A 24,696-nucleotide genomic window follows, 5' to 3' on the forward strand; every position below is an offset into this window, starting at 1 on the left:
AAGTGCCTGAATTTGCCTTGATGTTTTCCAGACTGTTTTCAATCAGCAGTTGCACCATATTTTATATAAGGTCCAAATAATCATTTTGCATTACATATAATGTGAAGTATGTGTGGTTCAGTTTTTCGAAGACTTTTAAAGTGTGCACTTATTTAATCACATTTGTATCATCAGAGCTTTCAAACCCCTTTAAGTTTAGGTAAGTGTAAATATTTTAGTGTATTGAACTGGAAAACATGAAAATCTGAAGTAAATTTATCATATAGGCTATAATATTTCACAAAGCAGCAACATATTGTGAAACAAAATTCAATTGCTTCCAGCTTAGCTTAGAAAATAGTCAATGCCATAACCTTTTGTGGGAACAAACAAGAAGAAGAAGGAAAAAAAAAGGATTTCTTAAAGAAAAAAGAAAAATCAAAGCTTTACTTATTTATCTGTTTATGGAAAATCTGTAATGAATAACAGCGATCATGCGCCGATTCGGTGTTGCTGGGTAGTTGATTTTGCATGCATGAGTTTTTAGAAAGAGTTGATTCAGAGCCACAAACTTTTTGACGTTTGGCCAGAAGTCACCACAGGCACAGGTTTTTCTTCACTTGCATCGCCCATTAACTCGCAAAATTACACCCAAAATTGACCATAATGACGAGTGCATATTTTATGCACAGGATGCACACCTCCACAAAAGATGCGACGTGTTTACAGTTTTCCTCATTGATATGATGTTTTGGTTCTAAGCCGCCTGAGCACAGTGTGAGGAATGGAAGTGTGTAATGTGAAGACAAAGGCTGTTTTAGAGCTGTTTGTTTTTGGGGAGCAGCAGGGGTGTGTATGCGGCTCGGGAGCTTTGCCAGACTGGAGGCCTGCGGCCGTCCTCTTGACCACTCATACCGGGTGCCTGGAGGCCAGAGAAATGTTCCCCTGATAACGCAGGCCCACCACAGAGCCTGTGTCCAAATCTGGGGTCTCTGAGAGCAGCACTGCCATATATTGTGAATGTGTGGTGATGCTGTGCATGTGAGACACACTGAATGCAACTGTGCATGTGATCTACTGTAGCTGTTATTCTGCTCATTTTTAATTTTTATTTTATAATTTTTTTTTTTATTATTATAATTGTTTTTTTTTGCTATAATGCTTAACCCTCTGGTGGTGCTTTTTAAAAAAAAAATGCAATTAAATAAATGCACTATATTTTAGTTTGTTAATGTTTTTTACTTAATATTTAGTATTTTTTGTTGATTTTATGGTGCTAAATTATATTCACTGAATGGTTATGATCCATACTTGTTAACCACTTTTTGAGCATAGACCTTGAATGCATATAATCTTGAATGCTTTGGAGCATAGACTTACGTTTAGTCTCTATTTAAAGAAGACTCTTGAAGAAAGTTCTAAAACATTTTTTTTTATGAATTATATATTTTCTAAAACATGGTAAATCTGCATGAAAGTCAAACGCATAAATCTAAAGAAGTAGCATTCCAAATTTGAGGTTGGTATCTCAAAAAATTAGCTTTCAGTAAGATTTTGTTTGGGCGCAGTACCAAACATTTCCACAAAATGAAAATAATTTCCTACTCATTTCCAATGCAGTGATTTTTGACTGTGAACAACAGTTATTTTTTCAACAAGTTTTTTTTTTCAGGACCATTTAACCTTTTCAAATAATGTCCAAATATTTTTTTATGTGTGTGTGTTCACATAGCAAATGCCAGAACATTTATCAAGTTTGTATCATTCTAATAAAGTAAAAATGTCTTAAAAAAAATAACAATTTTGGTCAAAAATGACCGAACAGCACCAGAGAGTTCATGATATCTTCTTTATGTAAGCAATAAGGTATGAGAGGCCATGCTTACAGAGTAAAATGATGGATGTATATACCATAAATGAAACATAAAACTAATACAGTAATATTCCCAACACACTTCGGAAACGGTGGACTTCTTCCACACAGACACATGCACACGTTTTGCTGAAATACACACTACATGGAACAGTTTCGAGGTGATATTATTGATTGTTTATGTTGCTAAGGGTGATACACAGCTGTGCTCCAATCAGAATCAAGGACTGGTGTTAAACTTCATTAAAGAAACAGTCAAAGCATAGTTTAAGTCGATCCGAGTATATGAGTTCATTTTGAAATCTCTGATGTTTAATTGCAGACTTGACTAATCTAAGTACGGTTTGAGACATTATTGCAATCTCTCCTGAAACTGTATAGAAGATATGTGAGACTCCTGTAGCACTTTGTTTGCCGAAGAAAAATCTGAAAAGCTGGAATTTTCAGCAAGTCTCAATTTCTTCTCTCTTTAATTGAAATATTAAGTCATGCAAATTGTGTGAACATTGAAATATGTTCAATTTTACATATGACACTCCCCCTTCAGAGTTCAACATGAAGTATGGTTCGGTTTTCTTGTGAATGATTCATTAGTACATGTAAAAAAAAATGTAATTTGCTTATTAGAAAGGACTTTCCTTTTACAGTGTCTCTCAGAAATATGTCAAATTAAGGAAGAAAAATGGTGTATCTCATCAAAAAGTCTCTCATGCTCACCAAGGCTACATTTATTTAATCAGAAATACAGTGAAAGAAATGTGAAATATTATTACAATCTAAAACAGCTGTTTTCTATGTGAATATCTGTTAAACTGTAATTTATTCCTGTGATCAAAGCTGTATTTTCAGCATCATTACTCCAGTCTTCAGTGTCACATGATCTTCAGAAATCATTCTAATATGCTGATTTGCTGCTCGAGAAACATTTCTGATTATTATCAGTGTTGAACACAGTCGTGCTGCACGATATTTTTTGTGGAAACAGGATTCACAGATAAATAGAAAGTTCAAAAGAACAGCATTTATTTGAAATAGTAACATTATAAATGTCTTTGCTGTCACTTTTGATCAATTTAATGCATCCTTGCTGAATAAATGTATTGATGTCTTAAAAATAAAACACTTTACTGACACAGACTCATAGACTAAAGCCATAACACGATCCAGGAGATACTTTTTATGGCACAGAGACTTCACCCAACTGTTCCTGCTGAATGTGGTTGTGTAGTATAACAGTGTTGTTATTCCAGTGAAGCAATGGCAGATGCAGCTCTTTCCAGCAGTCCTGTTTGCATCCATGACCTGCCGTCTGTTGCCACTCGACAGGTATTTTCATCACACCAGTCACAGATTTAAGAAAGAGCTCCATAAAGCTCTGAAGAGAGAGATAATTGAGCTGAATGCGAAGCCAGACATACTTCTGTATTTGCAGTAGTTGTGAATGTTCTCACAGTCGCTCAGATAACAAAATGACAGTGAGAAATAAACAATCTCATTTGGTTTCTTCATTCAGGCATTTATTATAGTTGTTCCTGGAGCTTTGTCCATTTGAGAGCTTAAAGCAAATCATGGTGCTGGAACGAGAATGTTGCATTTATCATAACGATAAAACTTTCATTGTAAAAGTGTATAAATAACCAACACATGCTGTTATGTTCAAAGAGCTCTATATATCTTTTTTATAGGTGCAGTTATTTGCATCATGTTCGACCTGGAAATAATATAATATTGACTTTCCTTCAACAAATCAAACGGTTGGGGTGATAGAAAAGTTCAACCAAGAAGCTGCAAACCTTTTTTCTTATGTGGAGCTCAAAAGAATGTGAATATATCCTGGCAGCTTTTTTACATTTAAAGTAGTTCATTCAGCAATGAACATTTTATGAAAATGTGCTCACCCTCAGGCCATCCAAGATGAGTTTGTTTCTTCATCAGGTTTGTAGAAATGTAGCACTGCATCAGTGTCTCAGCAATGGATGCTCTGCAGTGAATGGGTGCCGTCAGAATGAGAGTCCAAACAGCTTATAAAAACATCACAATAATCCACAACCTTTTCACTTCTCAAGACATTAAATGATGGACTGGAGTGCTGTGGGTTACTGTGATGTTCTGACGGCACCCATTCGCTTCAGAGGATCCATTGGTGAAAGTGCGAACAAGTCTGATGTAACAAACTCATCTACATCTGGATGAACTGAGGGTGAGATACTTGTTTTGATTGATTAAATGATTTGATTATTAGCACTTCTGTAACATCTGTGTATAAAGTACAGTAAACCGCAATAAAAGGAATTTTAGGAGCTCGATCAGTTATACATTTCTTAAAGCATATAAAAATGACAACTGACATGATTAAAACACATTCTGGTTTATTGAAGTCATTAAACGTTGTCACAGCGCTCTGAAAGCTCACATTTACAGACAAGAAACTCTGCTTAGCAAGCAAGTGCATGAAAATCAACTCAAATCCAACTGAAAGATAAAAAAATGGCCAAACCCTTCAGAGGTAAATGTCACATCTCTCCTGTTGAGTTTGGTGGAGATTTATTTTTTCGTCAGGTGTGAACTTTATTTCGGTTTAGTTCCTAGACATACGGCAGATTCACGAATCGTCTGTGTATGTCGATTTCAGAGGGGAATGGAGGATAAATCATGCGTCAGGTTATGTTCTTGCACATAAAAACCACACATCAGAGTCACCTGTGTTCCCAAGTGTTATTTATTTAGCTTTTCCCAAAAGTTGACCATGAGGCATTTCTCGATTCAAGCTTTCACACTTACAGCAATAGGAAGGTGAGTATGGTTGCCTTTAAGACAAGCTGTCTAGATATCTGTCCATATACTCTATTTGTTGAGAAGATCTGACCAAAGCCACATTTAAGCTCCGCATGTTAATAATATTGTATTCTGAAGCAGAGAACCTCAAAAGGAACTAGCTCAATATTGTATTTTTACACGACAAATGCACTATTTCAAAACGGCTGGTTTGCTTTTCGGTATGTGTGACGCCACTGAACTGTGTTAGACGCGTGAGGTTCATCAAGTCTTTCTCACGCTGCATTTGGTGACGCGTTTGCAGAGGAGAGCAGGATTGTGTATGCATGAACACATTTGGCCACTATATACAGCAAGTACACTGCGCTCTATAAAGGCTGTTATATACACTTTTTAAAAACATAATTTTGCTCTTTTATATCATTGTTCATTCATTTGCTTGAAAAATTAGAATTGCACCAAGGACAATAACTGCTATTTGATTTCTAGTAGTACAACTAATCACAGGTTATTTTCCAGCGTCCACTGAACGTCCGTTAGTAACGTTTGATTTCCCATCCCAGATCCAAAAACAAAGCAAAACAAAAAAACACATATAATATTCACATTCCATATAATCCTTACAAATGAATAAAGTGCTCTCTTTCGTCATAATGTCACAGACAGACCAAAGTTACGAATAAAAGTTAAAACAAACATACTTCACTTGATATACTAATGCTTCTTTGTGACAATGCAAGATTCCATTTCTTAGAACAATAAAGAAACAGAAAAAAGAGAAGAAATTATATTACTACCTTGCAAACGCCCCTGAAACTTTGTTGCGTTGTATACTGTAGAGTTCATAAGACGTCTATGGTGTGATACATTCCTCCACTTTAAATACGTCTGGATTGGCACTCCAGTACTTTGTAAATCATTTTTTCATTTTGTAAATAAAGACTTAGCGGTATCCACAAAATGCGAGGGTTACTTGAAAATCACATTAAGCTTATTCCCACGAAAGTGCTTTGAACTAATATTATTGCCACTCTACATCTGTGAATTTTGACACAAGCAATGTTTCTGCTCGGGAGCCAGAACTGTAAGGTAATAACTGTAAAGATAATAATCTCCAGTCAATAAACTCTGAATCATTATTTTGAAAATATCTGATACCATTTCCAAAAGTCCAAATCAATAGATACAAAATTAAAGAGAAAACAAAATAAACCTGACACAAAATCCGCTTTAATATTTCTATACATCATATAACTTAATTATAAATATATCTATAACTACAACTTAATTTTTTTGAAACAGATTTGCACTTTTTACAGTATTGAACAATTCAACAATATGATGTCCAGAAAGCCTAGCAAATTAGTTTAGTTTCATTGGGAAGAGAGAGAGAAGGATTAAGTGAGAGAGGGAATGAGTTCAACACAGATTGCCAGTTGCGTTTCCGCTTTAGTGCTGGGAACGATGGCAAGACACACTATTCCTCTGTGTGTCGGCCTCTGTTGCGGAACGTCAATAAATGTGCTTTCTAATAATGTGCAGAGCTTTAAAGAACTTTTTTTTTTACTCCAATGCTCCAAAAGGGAGCTGCCAGGGTATTTGTAGCGTGTCTGGCACCCAAGTTTTTACCAACAGATTGAGTTGACTTAAAGTAGGCACAGGTAATTGTACACAACTTCTGTAACACTGTTTTTTTAGTTTATTAAAAGTGTTTCTATTATGCCGTTTCCTCTATTCAAAATACTGGCTTTAATAACCTCCACCTACACATTCACTGTCACTCACACCTTATGCCCACCCTTTTGGGCGCCTATTAAACATTTGACTCCACAAAGGGTCTCTTTGGTTTGATGGGCGAGGTGGGACATTGTCTGGCATCGCGGGAAAGCTGGCGGTACATGTTCTCCTGGTACGCCTGTGCCACGGGCATTGTCCGTGCCACCTTAACATCCTGGTACGTCGGTGCCTGGCTCACTCGCTCCAAGTGGTCTCGATCACGGGCCGCTCCGTTGGCAAGCTTGCCCAGGGAGGAGGGCTGGGGCTGGATGTAGTACTCCTCCTCTAGCATGTGTCCATTCTGGGCATTATTGGTTTTATTGTAGTAGGCAATATTGCCTAGAGATGTAGGTGGGCTGTAGGAGGAGGCTGTGGATGCCTGGTGGATCAGATTCCCAGGTGACGTGGGGCAGGTGATAAGCGATTCCAGAGATGACACGGGCCAGGCCCGGGAAGTCTGGTGGAGGTACTGCTGCTGAGTCCTTGCGGTCTTGTCGATGACGCCCATGAACGGAGTGGTCCGGGATCGGGCTGGTTCGCCCGAGTACAGTCCGCTCTGAGAGGGCGACAGGGCAGATGGCTCATCGAAGCTCCGTTCATATGCAGCCTGCAGCGGGATTTCCATTTGAGCCATGGAGGAGGACGGCCTGAAGCCAGGGGTTAGATTACAGCTGGAGCCTGAGGAGATATTACCGCTAGATGGGGAGAAGCGAAGATTTACGCTCTGGGAGTGGATAAGCGGTCTGGGGGTTGGTACATGCTGTTTTAGGTCACTTGTGTTGGCACTGATAGGTCTGCGCACTAGGTGCGGGATCTCCGGAGAGCCCAGCTGGCACGGTGGCAGAGCAGAAGCCGCCACCGCTCTCTCGAGTTCATGCTTGGAGACTGGATAGTATGCCGCTGACTGACTGCGGCTTATCTGGGGTGTTTGGCTGAAGCGCATGCCTCCGGGTCCCCCTGTAGCTGAGCGGTACGCCGAAGCGGGTCGCTGAGGGATCTCATCTTTCCCCAAGTTTGACTCCAGAACCCCAGCAGGCCCACCTCGGCTCCCATGCTGACAGAGAGCTCCCACACTGAGGCTGGATTGCACTTGAGACATTGACCGGCCATCGAGCGAGGGTTGGTACACCAGCCTCGGCTCTCGATCTCTGTCCCTGTCCACATCCATGGAGCTACCTTGGTACCTACTGCTAAGCGGATGCGCCAACTGGCTGTACATGCTGTTACTGGGCTGGTTAGTGCGGACGATTTGTGCCATTGAGGGCTGCAGGCGCAGACCCTGAACCTGGTGGTGCTGGCTGGTCTGAGAGCTCTGGGAAGGTTGCGACTGGAGTTGGAAGGACCGCTGGCTGCTCATCTTCAACAGTGGCGATTTAGGGCGGCTAGGTAGAGGATCCTGCTGGTAGCGGACTGGTGAGCCAGACTGGGAACGATACAGACACACGCTCTCCATTGGAGGGCTACCTCTGAACGGAACCCCACGCCTAAGAGGAGATGGCGGAGGACTCTGGTAGTCCATCCCCTGGTTCCCTCCACTGCCAATGGGTGGAGGGCTGAAGCGGTAGGAGGACTGATGGGCTGGAGAGGTGTGTGGTGGACTCTGGCGGTAGTGGGAGTTCTGATGTGTTGGAGAGATACATGGAGAGGTGGACTGGTAACTATGATGGGTAGGAGATGACATGGAGGAGGAGCTTGGGTGGAACTCGAAGGCATGCCCTCCAGATAGGTAGCCAGTGTCATGATGGGGTGGAGAAAGGGGTGGACTGCATATAATGGCAAGGCTCGAAGCGTTCGAGCGAATGTCAGAAGCAAAACCAATGGACACGGCCTCTAGCTCTTGTTCCAGGAAGTCGTCATCCTCAAACAAGTCTTGGACGGGCTCCATGTCATCCAGTCTTGGCTCAGGAGGAGGGGTATGATGAGGGGGCTCCTCATCTTCCTCCACCGGTGAGGGAGATGGTGGTGGGGATGGAGGAGGCTCAAGCTCTGGCTCCTCTGATTGGGTAACTTGCCTGTACTCCTCGTCCACGCGCTGAAGAAGGCGCTGGATTTCACGATTGTTGGGACACAGATTTATGGCTTCCCTCAGGTCATCTAGTGCTTCGGCGAATTGCCTATAAAGCGGCAATGGAAATATTAAGCCACCAATAAGTAACTTGATGTGTGAAGCCCTGTTCACACTGCCAGCGACTTTGTCGCTAGGCTCTGTACTGTGAAGACGCTTGTGGGCGTTCCTAGTGCCGTCGTTCTAATATCATTGGTAGACTGCACGTCTGGACATGTCTTGAGAAAATGCTTTCACAACTTTATATATTGCTGGTAAAACTAAGACATCATTCTAATTTAGGGCTGAATGATTAATCGAAATCGAACCGAAATCGCGATTTGGCTTAATGCAATTATTGAATCGCAAAGGTGGCAATTTTTTATTAAATAAATATATGCACAGCGTCAGTAGTAAATGCTGCTCAATCTCTGCAAGTGCTGTGAGTTTGAGTCACTTTTAACGTGCATCTGAAAAAGCAACATACGCCAAACATCTTCCTAAACTTAATGAGAAGGGATTTTTTTAACCTGTTATACAACAAAAGAGAACATTTAATAACGAGTGTTTGAAATAACTTCATTATCTGACCTGGTTTGGCTTCTTATCACAGAATGAGGCAGAGAATATATTCTATACTGTAATAAAGGTTATGTCGATTAGCACTGGATTATAAATTTACTTTTTTATTATAAAAATACCTAAGATCAGTTCAAACATTTATATTTCATTTTTATTCAATCACAGCGATAGCTAGATACCTTTGTCCATATAAGGGATTTCCTGGAACATCATGAGCTCTATTATATCTGTGATGCATACATAGAGTTTTTGCGCGAGGGCGCCCTCTGGCGTATGTGAATTAAACACATACGTATGTGTTTAGGGCTCAGTAATGACCGCTCAGTCCTATGATGGGCATAAACAGGAAAAATAATACTTCTCTCTAAAGAAATTTGAAGTAAATATATAATAATCCATGTTTTTCTCCAGTGTATAGAACGGTACATGAGATGTTTTTTCCCCCACTGTGGATGCATAAAAAAGGCTCATATTTCTTATTAAAGACATGGAAAATTAAGAAATTACTGTCAAAGATTTTGCATGTTAACAAGTAACCCTGCAGTTGTTTGTAAAATAGTTTTCTGTAAAATAAAATTATTATTGCTCTTATCTTATCATTATTTTTTAAATCTAATTATTATATTTATTTTTGCTGTTGTTGTTAATTTGTTTTAAAAATTGCAGTTTAAATCACAAATAGTAATTTTAACCAGGAAAATCTCAATTAGGTTTTTTCCCCAAATCGTGCAGCCCTATTCTAATTTGACTAGGAATTAGATTTAAAAGTAGCAATCTCCTGTTGGAGAGTTTTGTTACATAAACTACAGCAGAGCTTGGTGCATTAAATCATTAACCATTTCTAAACTGCTCACTGCATCATATAAATAACAACTCGAACCATCTATGTATGATAAATCCATGTCTGTTTTTACAGTCAAATCATATAAAACGGGGAAATCGCTCTGGAACCTGCACTCGAGACGGTGACGTGTGAGCGCCACTGACAGATTCTTCACTCCTATTGGTTGTCTCTAACGAAATTCACTGTTCATTTGCATGAAGTTAAACTATTCTTAACTTTTGTCGCTTGACATGCCTACATTCAGTCGCCAAAGGTCACTATGAGGTCGTGTCGCCGGAAGTCGCCAGCTCTCCATTGAAAATGAATGGGATCATATCGCTTTGTCTCTGTGTGTAGCTGGAGGTGTGAACAGGGCTCAAGGAAATAAACAATGGAAGAACCCTACCTGCTGCTACGCTTGGCACGGGCTCTAGCATAGAATGCCTCGTAAGACTTATGCATCAGTTCCAGAGCCTTGGTAGCAAACTCTTCCGCCATACCAAAGTCCTGCAACCAAAAAGGGTTGCATGAAATCTGGGGGTTGACATTTCATTATTTTGCACAGTTGTACTAGAAGTACATCAGCAAGGTTCTCACGACATGCCACATACTGCAGTTCCAATATTACAGCATCACACAAGCTTTATATGCAGAATCTTACTGTGTGCTAGAATGAGAGTATTTTTAGAAACGCTCATGCTGTTCTCACATTCATTTTCCTCCGACAGCGAGACAAGTTCAGAAACAAAGACACTTTGAGCTCCTTAAAAGTCTTCAGGTCCTCACTTAATCCTTCTCGGGGAAATTTCTTCAGAGCATACTGGTAGCGCTGAGCTGCCTCCTTCACTTTACCCTTCTGCAGGTGAAAAGATGATTGACTGTGTAAATGCACAGAGCCAGGGACTTTGTACTAGACAAATCTGTGCAAACATCGAGTAAATCTGACCTTGTAGAAGCCATCTCCTTCCTCTAAAAGTTTACTCAGTAGGATAATCATGATGTCAGGTTTCGATGTCGCCATGGCCCAGGTAGCAGGACCTATGGGTAACAGGATGTTTGATGGGTCAAAATAAACAACTGGTTTGAGGGGAAAACATGGGGAGAGACGGAGGAGTGCAGAGAGCACTCAGGAGCAGTGTTGTGGGTAACGCATTACAAGTAACTCGAGTTACATAATCAGATTACTTTTTTAAAGTAACTAGTAAAGTAGCGCATTACTTTTTAATTTAGAAGGAAACATCTGAGTTACTTTGTTTCCATGTGTTGAGTGACAGCTCTGGTGTTGCCATGGTGACAGAAATCAGGAGTAAGTGCAGAGCGTTGTGTGTGAACATGATCTTACTGTAGTTCTAGACTAAATATCAACGTGTGTTTACTCATCTCACTGCACACAAACACATTCAGTGTTCCTCACAATCAATAAAAACTGTCAAATGCAAACTCAGAATATTATACAAACCTGCAATAATTAAATATGTTAAATAAGACAAATATCATTTATGCATTTAATCCCATTTTATTAACCAGTCATCTTTGCTACTGACCTTCAATGATCCAATTCAAGCATACTAATAAGCAAAAATGACACATTTGTGTTTCATTTTTGTTTTTGCTGAATAGTGTTGAACTTTCTTCTCCTGCATCATATTCTTCATGTGATTAGTTTGAGCGGCGCCCTCTACTGTACAGACGTGAATTTACACTTCCTTCAGCCTGAGGCTCTTTCATTCCACTTTTGTTGTGAAAGGGCTTTTACATTTGTAAAAGAAGAACTTTTTTATATTAAAAACAAATAAGCAAGCCCTGCCCAGATTTAAAAAGTAACTCAAAAATAAAGCAACACATCACTTTCCATAAAAAGTAACTAAGTAACATAATTAGTTACTTTTTTTAGGGAGAAACGCAACATTGTAACGCATTATTTTTAAAAGTAACTTTCCCCAACACTGCTCAGGAGTCATAACACACAGATGAAGGCATGGGATGAGGATGCCTTCAGTTCTCATTCCCTGTAACCTTTCACTTTTAACACTTCAGGACAGTTTAAAGTGGCAGTTAAACCTGCGGCACCCAAACACAGCCCTGCACACAGAACAGAGAGCTGTCGGGATGCCTGAAGGAAAGCGAGATGCACAAGCATTACCTACTTTACGCTGACTCGGCAGCGTCTGACATCCTGAGGTCAGAGGCCAGGGTTTGTGAGAGCGAGGGAATGAGGATTGGGGTTGCGGGAGAGTGAGATGGAGCGAGTGGCACAAGCATAGGTGGTGTGTGTTTAGGCGAGTGAAAGCGAGAGCGGGAGAAAGATGAAGTGAAGTGGAAGAGAGGTGAGGGGGAACACAAAAAAGCAGCCGTGAGTGGTGGGAAATAAGAGCTTCGGCTGAAGAGTAAGAAAGTAAAAGTAAAGTCAGCTTTATCTGCCTATAAGAATGGGGGATCATTCGGCTTTACAGTCTCTCTTTGCACGTTTTAATGATATTAAGGAGTGGATGGCAGCAAATTTTCTTCACCTGAATGAATCTAAGACTGAAGTGATTCGAGTGTTTGGCCCTCCGAGTTCTTCTGAACCTATAATCAATCAATTAGGCGCCTTTAAATCTAAGGTACAAAATCATGCAAGGAGTCATTTTTGATGCATATCAATTCTGAGGTAAGAGGTGCTTTTTCCAATTAAGGAATATAGCTAAATTAAAACCTTTTCTGTCTTTTAATGATTTGGAAGTTGTAATGCATGCTTTTATCACGTCCAGACTGGACTATTGTAATTCATTGTACTATGTCGTTTCTCATGCATCAATTTCACGCCTGCATCTGGTTCAAAATGCTGCTGCCAGGCTTTTAACTGCGACTAGGAAATTTGTAAGTGTAACACCAGTGTTAGCATCCCTTCATTGGCTTCCAGTCAAATTTAGAATTCAGTACAAGTTACTATTATTTGTTTTTAAGGGCTTAAATGGACTGGCACCAAGTTATATTAGTGAACTTCTCCAGCAGCATACATCATCTAGGCCCTTACGATCTGTACAAAGAGAAAGAGAAACAGGTAGCGAGTGAAACCAAAGGCAAACACCACAAACAAAAAGAGTCACGGATCTAGAGACACGTAACTAAGAGTCAGTGAAGTATGTGGAGCAGCCGAGCACAAGCTGAGCTACATGAAAACACATACACATACATGAGGACTTCCACTAATGTACATTTCTCTCCGCTAAGCCGCTTTCCTTTTGGGGATCGTCAGTGATTTCTGCTTTTACTATGCTTTTAAAGTTTAAGGCGACCAGCTTCAGGAGATTTTTAAGTTTTCTCAACTTCTTGTTTTCAGTTTATACAACAAAAAGTTGAGAAAACTCAAAAATCTCCAGAAGCTGATTGCCTTAAACTTTTAAGTTTTCTCAACTTTTGATTTTTTACAGTGTTCGGACAAAGCCTGAGCCACATTAACGCTGGGGTAAGTTCACATGCACTGATTTTCAGTCGGAATGAATCCAGTCTGATTTCACATATTCGTGAATATTTCACATATTTTGAAAGTCCACTTTTGATGTCAGATTTACTAAACTGGGCAAATTAACGTTAGAGCACAATTCCATAAAAGTGCCGATGGGAGGGGAAATTCTGCGTGTGATTTACTGACAATGCACACATTAAAGAACACAGACGCAGCAGATCATTTCCATAATGACCAGCGCAATCTACTAAAGAGCAGCGCAAATTACCGACATGCTTTAAGACATGCTTTTTTTGGGGGGCGTTAAATAATGGCGCAAACACCAGTAATTCGACGAGCGCAAACGTTAGTAAATCGCATTGCGTGATTCATTTTAATACTCTCCTCCCATAAATTTTGCATCTGAAAGGGAAACTCCTACAAATGCATATTTAATAAGTTCACTGCGCATCACTGCGTAAATCCTGACAGTACTATTTTAACACCAAAAGACTGTTAGAAAATCTGGCCCTTTCTGTTTAATATCTGCTAATACTTTATTTGAAAAGCTGACGTATATGTTAGAAGAGTTTTTTAGCAAATATTTATTCTCCTCAATTGACCAGTTCAAGAAGAAAGATGAAAATAAACTTTGCAAGACGTATGTAAATATGTGTCCCTGCAGCACAAAAGCAGTGTTAAGTCGCTGGGGTATATTTGTAGCAATAGCCAACAATACATTGTATGGGTCAAAATTATACATTTATCTTTTATGCCAAAAATCATTAGGATATTAAGTAAAGATCACGTTCCATGAAGATATTTTGTAAATTTCCTACCGTAAATATATCAAAACTTAATTTTTGATTAGTAATATGCATTGCTAAGAACTTCATTTGGACAACTTTAAAGATGATTTTCTCAATATTTAGATTTTTTTGCACCCTCAGATTCCAGATTTTCAAATAGTTGTATCTCAGCCAAATATTGTCCTATCCTAACAAACCATACATCAATGGAAAGCTATTTATTCAGCTTTCAGATGATGCATAAATCTAAATTTCACAAAAATTGACCCTTATGACTAGTTTTGTGCTCCAGGGTCACAAATGTGCATCATAACACTGCATGTGCTGTATTTTTGAATCCAAATTTGGAAAACCAGTCATATTCAAGTGTTCAAGCATAACTGGCTCCCTACAGGACTACAATACCCCTTTCAACGGATGGAAATTAAATTCAGATCAAGCTCAGTAGGATCGAATGAGGGGTTGACATGGCTTTTCAATCTGATTAGGCCATCAGTCGGATTATTTGGTTACATGTAAATTGTCATACCGATTTTGGCTCCTTTCTTCAGCAGGGTGAGCACCACAGACGTGTTTCTGCAGCCGACAGCGCGCTCCAGAGGACGCATCCCACTGTAGTCCACATGCTCGATCAAAGCCCCATGATCCACCAGGAACTGCACCTGAGACCGAGAAAGAGCAGAGGAAAGAAGGAGCTCAGTAATGCAGGATACATTGCATTAAACACACTGAAGTGTAAGCACAAACTGCTGTGCATTAGCACAGAAAATTATCCAGACTCGTCTCTCGGTTTGAAAAAACAAACACTGTGCATAGTCCTACACTTACTTAAGTTAAGTGAACTTCAAAGTTCAAAGTTGAATAAATAAGTTTTCCATTGATGTATGGTTTGTTAGGATAGGACAATATTTGAAAATCTGGAATCTGAGGGTGCAAAAAAATCTAAATATTGAGAAAATCATCTTTAAAGTTGTTCAAATGAAGTTCTTAGCAATGCATATTACTAATCAAAAATTAAGTTTTGATATATTTATGGTAGGAAATTTACAAAATATCTTCATGGAACATGATCTTTACTTAATATCCTAATGATTTTTGGCATAAAAGAAGGACAACAGCAGGTTTGGAGGAGTTTAATTACTGCCAGAACTTCTCAAAGTAAATCTAAGGGAAAACCAAAAGTCAAATTATTTATAGTACAGATGTGCTCAAAATAAGCGGAAGGTGTTTGGAGTTCGGTGGATGTAGTTTGAAAGCTCTTGGGGGAGGAGTATTTAGGAAAATTGGTCTCAAAATTTTTTAACCCAAAATTGTCCAGCTAAGTGAGATAAGGCTCACCACGTCAGAGTCTCCATAGAAGGCGGCCAGATCGAGAGGCGTTCGTCCGTTTTTATCTGCGTGGTCCGTCGCAGCTCCTCTTTCCACCAAACAGCGAACCACAGACAGATGTCCTTTCAAACACCCCCAGCTGAGCGCCGTCAGACCCTCCTTATCCATCAGATCCACAGACGCACCTGCAGTCAAACCAGAGCTATTCAGACACCTTCAACACTTATATCACAGGTTATTCACTATAGTTTAGAAAACGCTAATACAATATGACAACAACTGTGTCAGAACAAATTCATCTTGATAATGTCAGATAACTTTGATAGAAAGGTATGTAATGGATTCGGTTGAATAGATGTCAGCTGTTAAATTTAAGATCATACCAATTTAGCTCAACTAATTACCAAGCAATGCTTCATTTTGTTCAGTCTGTGATGTAAAAAGCTCGCATTAGCAATTACAGAAAAAACACTTGAGCAAAACATGTTCAGGTCAAAGTGTCTGAATAATTTTTAGTCCCAAATTTTACTACTAGTCCACTGTATGAAGAGTTTTTGGGTATAATATGTCACAGTTCACTTTATTTTGCTATCCTCACTTACATTAAAAAAAAATCAAAAATATATAAATCTGGTGTCTGAATAAGTTTTGGTTTGACTTTACAAATAAAGACATGAGGTATACTTCATGCAAGCCTCATTAAACTGTGCCATAAAAGTGTTGGGGAGTAACTAGTTACATGTAACTGAATTACATAATTTAATTACAAAATAAATGTAACTGTAATTAGTAACAGTTACTGAGAAAAAAATGTGTAATTAAATTAGTTACTTATGAAAATCTTTCATATCTTTCTGTTCAGTTTTACTGTAAAGTTAACCCTGCCTGCTTTACATGTTTGCAAATGATTAACATTTGAAATAATTTGTTAAAAATTTAGAACATTACTTGATCAGAACAGTTACATTACTTGAAATAGTTACATTTTAAATAGGGTAACTTGTAGTCTGTAACGTGTTACATTCCCAGCACTGGTTCTAAAGGTGTGTGTGATGTACCCTGAGCCTCGAGGAACTCCACCGTGTGCAGGTGTCCCTCTGAAGCTGCCATCATGAGCGCAGTACGGCCGTGTTTATCAGCCAGGTTCACGTCTGCTCCGTGCGACACCAACAGAGCCACAGTCTGGAAGAGTGCGTACAGCTGAAGCATGCAGAGACGCTCTCTGGAGACGAAGCTGGAGAACGAGTGTGTGTCAGTTACCTGCCAGTGGCCCTGACGCACAGAGCTGAAGAGCGGCAGCACTCCTCTCCGGTTGGGCTGAGCCACGGAAGAGCCCTGCTCCAGCAGCATCTGACAGACCTCCAGCTTCCCTCGGCCTGCTGCGGCACACAGCGCTGAGGACACGAGCCGGAGAGAGCGATCAGTCATCACAGGAACAGTCTGTCTGAGTTACCAGCAGATGTTCTTCCAGTAACACTAATAGAACCTTATCTGGGCCTGTATTCACAAAATATATGTGACCCTGGAGCACAAAACCAGGCTTTTGTGCTGCAGGGTCACAGATGATCTTACCACTGAGAGTTCTCCTAAAGACAGTGTTGAGGGGTAAATAGTTACATGTAACGGAATTACGGAATTTAATTGCAAAATAAATTTAACCGTAATTAGTTTCAGTTACTGAGAAAAAAATGTGTAATTAAATTACAGTGATGAAAATGTTAATGATTACAAAGGGGTTACATCTGAATATTTTTACACACATATAGATTTGATTGATTTCTTTCATAAATTGCAGTGACTGCTTTAAAATACGAGACAGCAGTGTTTCAGGAGTTTAGGACACATGCTTTAGATTTAGATTTTAAAATGCAGGCTAAGTGTCACTAATTAAACATTTTAATTAACAGAGTAGAATAATCATGGCTGATAGTAAGACAAAGTTTGTAATGTTGTGATTCTCCTTGTAGCTGGTTGGTTTGGTTTATGACTGATAACTCTTAAACCAAGCCTTTTTTAGTTTTTTTTAAATGCCAATGGAAAAATGAATGGGAAAAATACACCCAGAACCAAAGAGTCTTTCACGCCAGTTCGGATGCTGCCTTAGCAGTCAGCTGTCTATGTAGGAAGCTCACTAGGTTTTAGAACACAGTTATAAACAGAACAATCCTGTACCTGTCTCCCCCCACAGAGTGTCATAGCTGTTAATCTGAGCGCGCTGACTGTCCTCTTCATCCCTCTCCGGCAAGTCCAAGAGATAAGACACAACCTTAAAGACACAGATACAGTTATACAGCTATACACCACAAAACCCCATAAGGGTCAGTTTTGTGAAATTGAGATTTATACATCATCTGAAAGCTGAGATACAACTATTTGAAAATCTGGAATCTGAGGGTGCAAAAAAATCTAAATATTGAGAAAAACATCTTTAAAGTTGTTCAAATGAAGTTCTTAGCAATGCATATTACTAATCAAAAATTACGTTTTGATATATTTACGGTAGGAAACTTACAAAATATCTTCATGGAACATGAAGAGAAATGGCATAAAAGAGAAATGTATAATTTTGACCCATACAATGTATTGTTGGCTATTGCTACAAATATACCCCAGCGACTTATGACTGCTTGTGCGCTGCAGGGTCACAAATGTGTTGGCTATGCATAGTGGGCAGCATTTTAATGCATTGTAGACATGGTCCCATCAATCCCATAATGCATTGACAAGTTCTTAGAAAAAGTCCAGGCAAAAAGGTGGATGAGGTGAGAGAAATGATGCTGAAATCAATAAATGTATCAATAAAAACATTCCAATTAAAATTTACTTTTTGACCCAGTACGTGTACTATAGGGTACAACAGAGCTAAAGGCACACAGAAAGGTAAATGTTTTTGTTTTTTTTTACTATTCCCTTAGTGTACGACTGAAAATATATATATCTTTTTAACTGAACAGCAAAGCATTTAGTGGAAAAAAGAAATCATATAAGTATTTTTTTTTGTTTTTTTAATCTGATCAATGCACGATGTGTAAATAGTTCACAGGTATGGAGCAAAAGTATTGTTACAAATACTTTAGCCAAAATAATACATTTTGTATAATATCTGGATCATACACCTCAGTGTAACCCATGCTGACTGCTGCTGTAAAGGCCTGTTGCACTGCCACGCTCTTGCTGAAGGTGGCAGGCTTTGGAGACGTCTGAGTGTCTGCTTGTGTCTGCGGTTTGGACTCCTCTGGAGGCTCCTGCTTCTGCTTGGGCTCCTGCGGTTCCTCCTGTCGCTCGGGGCTGGAGGGCTGTGACTCCGGGGGCGTGGCTTGTGTAGGAGAGGGCGTGGCCTGTGACTCTGCAGGTGAGGGGCCCCAGTCGCTCTGAATGAGGAACTTCATCACCTCCAGATGTCCTCTGAGAGCAGCATGCACTAGAGCACACTGACCAAGCTTGTCCAGGTGGTCGAGCTGTGGAGAGGACAGACGCACATATGAATATCATTCGGAGCGGTCTTCTGCAAGCTATGCCTAAATCAAAGCTCCAATCCGATTGACTGGCTTGATGCAAACTCTGTGAATCATGCATGGATTTTATCAGTCCTACAGACAACCAAAGTGGCTAAAATGTAACAAAATTTGACATTTGCAAGGTTGGGTTCAACAAACCAGAATTTTGTTTTGTTTTAAAATATCTGAGAATCTGATTTCAAATCTACCTTCGTTTAAAAAATTGGTTGATTCTTGGTCAGATTAGACTGCAAAGTAGATCAAACTTTACACCAAGGTCTAGTAGCTAAATATAAGTAGCTTTACTACAGAAGCCTAACAAAATATCAGTATATCAAGCAGATTCCACTCAAATGTTCTCAGTCTCATGAAGCATTAGGAAGTTTGTTCATTTGAACTCAGAGTTTTTATAGTCTTCATAGTATTTATGTAGTGAAATATATTTTTAAATATTGCTGATGCAAAATATTTTCAAATAAGTTTGACTGATTTATTTATTTAAATGTACAGCACCATTTAAATTATTAGATTTTTTTAATAAAGAAAATGATGCACTTAATTGATAAAAAGTGACATTACAGAGAGTTATGATGTTACGAGACATAATGATTTTAAATAAATGATTTTCCTTTGAACTTTCTATTCATCAAAGAATCCTGTAAACAAAAATGTTTCCACAAAAATATAACTGTTTTCAACATTGATAATAATCATAAATGTTTCTAATAATCAGCATATTATTATGATTTCTGAAGATCATGTGATGCTGAAGACTGGAGTAATGATGCTGAAAATACAGCTGCGCATCACAGAAATAAATTACAATTTAACAGATATTCACATAGAAAACAGCTGTTTTACATTCTAATAATATTTCACATTATTGCATTTTTTATGGCATTTTTTCAAATAAATGCAACCTTGGCAAGCAGCTGAGAAAACTAAAAAATCTTACCAACTTCAGACTTTTGAACAAAAGTGCATACAATGTTAATTTATGTATTTAATTATTCAATTCCACATTTAATAATAAATATACAGTGCTGAATTTTGATTTACACCTGAAAAAAAGTTATTAAATTTCATTGAAACATTATTACTCTTCGTAATTATGACTCTGCACTTTTTATAGGTCACTTTAAAATAAATACATTTGTGACACTAACCATGTGAACTCTTAAACACAATCATGCTGGTGTAACTTAAAACTGTTCAGCTGATAATATAATTTGCTATTATATTTAATAGATTGAAAAATGCCGAACAGAAGCATTTTGAATGTAGTCTCAGGCTTTCAAACAACACTGATAAAGCTTCAATGCACTAACTTTGGATTGTAGGTTACAGTTAGCTATCATGTTAAAGTGGAATCTTGACTGCAGCTACAGTTACAGGTGTTTCACATCCAGCGCTGGGGAAAGTTACTTTTAAAAGTAATGCGTTACAATGTTGCGTTACTCCCTAAAAAAGTAACTAATTACGTTACTTAGTTACTTTATATGAAAAAGTTATGTGTTACGTTACTTTTGCGTTACTTTTTAAATCTGGACAGGGCTTGCTTGTTTGTTTTTAATATGAAAAAGTTCTTCTTTTACAAATGTAAAAGCCCTTCCACACCAAAAGTGGAATGAAAGAGCCTCAGGCTGAAGGAAGTGTAAATTCACGTCTGTACAGTAGAGGGCGCCGCTCAAACTAATCACATGAAGAATATGATGCAGGAGAAGAAAGTTCAACACTATTCAGCAAAAACAAAAATGAAACACAAATGTGTCATTTTTGATTATTAGTATGCTTGAATTGGATCATCGAAGGTCAGTAGCAAAAGCATTGGTTAAAATGGGATTAAATACATTAATGATATTTGTCTTATTTAACATATTTAATTATTGCAGGTTTGTATAATATTCTGAGTTTGTATTTGACAGTATTTATTGATTCTGAGGAACACTGAATGTGTTTGTGTGCAGTGAGATGAGTAAACACATGTTGATATTTAGTCTAGAACTACAGTAAGATCATGTTCACACACAACGCTCTGCACTTACTCCTGATTTCTGTCACCATGGCAACACCAGAGCTGTCAGTCAATACATGGAAACAAAGTAATGAGTTACTTATTTGAAAAAGTAACTAAGATATTTCCTCCTAAATTAAAAAGTAATGCGCTACTTTACTAGTTACTTAAAAAAAGTAATCTGATTACGTAACTCGAGTTACTTGTAATGCGTTGCCCCCAACACTGATTGCTCAGTCTTAGAACCCCAACTGATTTCTGAGCGTCAGACGCTCTCATACCTTGGCTCTCCTCTTGCACAGGGCAGTGACGATGCCCAGGTGTCCGGCGGCGGAGGCGTAGCCCAGCGGAGTGAGGCCGCTCTCAGATGCAGAGTCCACACTGACGCCGTTCTCCAGCAGCAGGTGCACCATCTCGGAGTAGCCCAGGTGAGCATGCACACACAGCACCGGAGCGTTGTTTAACACCTCCGTACGGTAATTCACATTAGCGCCGCCCAGAACCAGCAGCCGGGACACCTACAGAGCATGCACGGGAGAAATAAACCTAATGCTGTGGAGCCAGAAACAAATGCACGGCCCATACGCTGTCAAAAAGGCAACTGCGTATTTTTCAGTTTACGAAACCTTTTGAGTCTCGAATACAAAAAAATGCTATTTTCTTGAATCTACATAATTGCAATTGATACGGTGGGGACTTTTTACACATTCTATTTATTTTATTTTTTTATAATTACCTCAACGACAGTAATTGTTATTTCAGTTGCTGTGACAAGAATTTTTCTATTAGCAAAATAAGTCAATCAGCATTGCATGAACAAACACATTTACTTTAAAGTATCTTTACTGAGAAGAACTAAACTAAACTATTGTTGAGAGAACTCAAATGTCTTCAAAAGTGCATCAAGTTGCCTTTTTTTTTTTTTTTTACGTTTTCTCATCTATTTATTGTTTACAGTGTAGAGTGGAGAAGCACCTTTATGTTGGGTGTGTAAAGGTTTCTGAGCGATGACAGAGCTGTGGATAAACTCTCTGTGCTGTATGACACCCACAGCCCCTGCAGGACTGATGAAGAAACTCCAACCTTCTTACTCAGTCCCTACAGTACGACACAACAAAAGCCTTAATGCATGAAAGCTCTGTTATTAAATGATGGCGATCTGTGCACGACTCTTACCTTGAATATGCGTGCTTTCAGGATATGGTGACCCAACTCAATTGTCTGCTGTCTGTTTAGTTTGTTTTCTTGTCTGGAGAACCAGAAAGCCAGAAGCGTATGGCCGTTCCTTTAAAAAACAAAAACAACATGTCAGAAACATGAAATACTTCAAGCTACAGTTTTCTGTGAAACTAGACCTGTCATAAAAACACATGAAGACATCATAATTTCTATCTCAGATTTCATAGAAAACCTTCAATATCTCAAATGGTATAGCATTTATATATTTGGAATTGTGACACAATGCTTTCATTCCTCTATTGTCAGCTGCTTTGGATAAATGTATCCGCTAAATGCATAAATGTAACAAAATCCTTAATTATAATTTTAAGAGGTTCTGTTTTTTTTTTAGTAATACTGATACACTATTATATTTTTATGAATGAATTTTATTTGTATATTTTCTGTTTTCACAGTTTTAGTAATTTTGTTGTTTTTGTCATTTTCTAACAGGTCTAAATATTTTTTTATTTTAGTAACTTAAACTAGATGAAAATGAGAAATGTTGATGACTAGCTGAAATAAAATAAGAGTAGCACTTTGCTTAAAGCCTTTTTGTATAATGCATTATAAAGGGTTATTAGAGGGTATGATGCATTATAATTTTTCATAATGTGCATTGTAATACATTATATCTTGTTGTAAATAATTATAACCATATTTAAAATGCATAGTGTAACAGTGAATTGATAAGTGTTATTATGTATTAACTGGTTAAAATTATTCATGAGATTGTACAATTCATTATAATGTGCATTACAAGGCATAATTAATGCATTAAAACTAATTTTATAATGCATTATATGTAAAGGCTTTATGTAAAGTGTTACCAAAATAAGTTTAAGATTTTTTAAATATTTTGTTTTATTTCAAGAAATGAAAATTTTTATATGCTTTTAATTTGAGTTACATTGATATTTATTCAGTATATAGATTTCACTATTTCCGGCACATTTCAGCACAATATATTTTTACGGCCTCTCTCTAAGCACTTTATTATTTTATCAATTTCGATCGAACTCTAATTCATATTTATTGACATGTTAGTGCATAAACCAATTTTTATACATACGAATGTACATATTAAATAAAACATGTCTTGAGTATTTAAACTTGCAGTTATCCTGTTTTACAGCTGAATGTGTGTCTGTTTAATTCAATAAAAATCATTTTGAGATTGTGTGGGTCATACAGTGATTTATTAGTGCAGGTATTAAATGTGACCCTGGAGCACAAAACCAGTCATAAGGAGAAATTGAGATTTATACAATAAATGTGCTTTCCATTGATGTATGGTTTGTTAGGATCGGACAATATTTGGCTGAGATACAACTATTTGAAAATCTGGAATCTGAGGGTGCAAAAAAATCTAAATATTGAGAAAATCATCTTTAAAGTTGTTCAAATTAAGTTCTTACCAATGCATATTACTAATCAAAAATTACGTTTTGATATATTTACAGTAGGACATTTACAAAATACATTCATGGAACATGATGTTTACTTAATATCCTAATGATTTTTGGCATAAAAGAAAAATGTATAATTTTGACCCATACAATGTATTGTTGGCTATTGCTACAAATATACCCCAGCGACTTAAGACTGCTTTTGTGCTGCAGGGTCACATATATGACTTAAAAAATGCTGGTTTGCTGGTTTTTAGATGCTTTAGTTAATCTAGGTGCCCAAAAATGACCATCACACCGTTTTAGGCTGTCGTAAACAGAAGAGTTTGTTGGTTTGTTCTGTTTCTCTACACAAAGCCAGTTTTTGCTGGTGTTCCAGTGCTTTCTGTCAGACCTGAGATCGCAGAGGAACTTGGTCTTCTCTCCCTCTTCTCTCCATATGAGCCACTCTCTGAAGGACGGGTGCACAAACATGCGAGTCCCATCCCGTCTCCTGACCAGGAACACCGACAGGTTCTCCATCCTCTGCTGGAAGTCGTCCCACTCCAGCGTTCCCTTCACCGAGCCGCTGTTGATGGCCTGGTAGATCTGCTCATCGGTGAGCGGATGCAGCGAAGCCAGGGCCACGTTGAGCAGCGGCAGGGCTCTGTCGAAGGACGATTGCGTGGGGAAGCGCATGTTACACTGCAGGAGGTAGACCTCGGCTAGACTGACCGGCACCACCTTGTAGTTGGAGCTCTTGAGCACCAGATAGCCGCGCTCGATCAGGTCAAAGGTGAGCTTCAGGTAGAGCAAGGAGCCCTGGCTGAGGGCCTTGAGGTGGGAGCTGAGCTTGCCGAAGCTGGTGTTGTCCATCTTGCCGTTGAGGGAGATGTTGTTCTGGATCTCTGCGCTGCTGTGGATGCGCTGAAGGATGTAGCTCTGCAGGTCGTGGTCGATGCTGTCGTTCTCCTCCAGAGCGTCCAGAGAGATTTGGTGGAAGGGCAGAGGTTTGGTGATTTCCTGCAAAGAAGGAAGGAGAGCTCATTGCTTTATGACGTGTTTAGTAAAGAAAGAAAAGTGCAATAAAATAATCTTTGGGTACACTTTATTTTGATAGTCCACTTTAGACATTCTACTAACTATTTGCAAGTACATGTCA

General features: G+C 38.7%; 1 protein-coding gene across 1 annotated transcript; it reads right to left on the bottom strand.

Moving 5' to 3' along the window:
* Positions 1-4,282: 4,282 nt before the first annotated feature.
* Positions 4,283-24,556, bottom strand: LOC107720105 (protein TANC2-like). The gene is made up of 14 exons (XM_016527714.1): positions 23,950-24,556; positions 22,105-22,213; positions 21,904-22,026; positions 21,210-21,446; positions 18,534-18,875; positions 17,590-17,683; positions 16,678-16,811; positions 16,476-16,599; positions 15,427-15,602; positions 14,618-14,750; positions 10,799-10,890; positions 10,562-10,708; positions 10,259-10,359; positions 4,283-8,517 (listed from the first exon to the last, which is right to left on the bottom strand). Exons 1-14 carry the CDS (start codon positions 24,408-24,410, stop codon positions 6,441-6,443), a joined length of 4,350 nt encoding a protein of 1,449 aa, XP_016383200.1. The 5' UTR covers positions 24,411-24,556; the 3' UTR covers positions 4,283-6,440.
* Positions 24,557-24,696: the final 140 nt, after the last annotated feature.

Source organism: Sinocyclocheilus rhinocerous, unplaced genomic scaffold, assembly GCF_001515625.1.
Source record: "Sinocyclocheilus rhinocerous isolate Xijiao unplaced genomic scaffold, SAMN03320098_v1.1 scaffold792, whole genome shotgun sequence".
NCBI lineage: Eukaryota > Metazoa > Chordata > Actinopteri > Cypriniformes > Cyprinidae > Sinocyclocheilus > Sinocyclocheilus rhinocerous.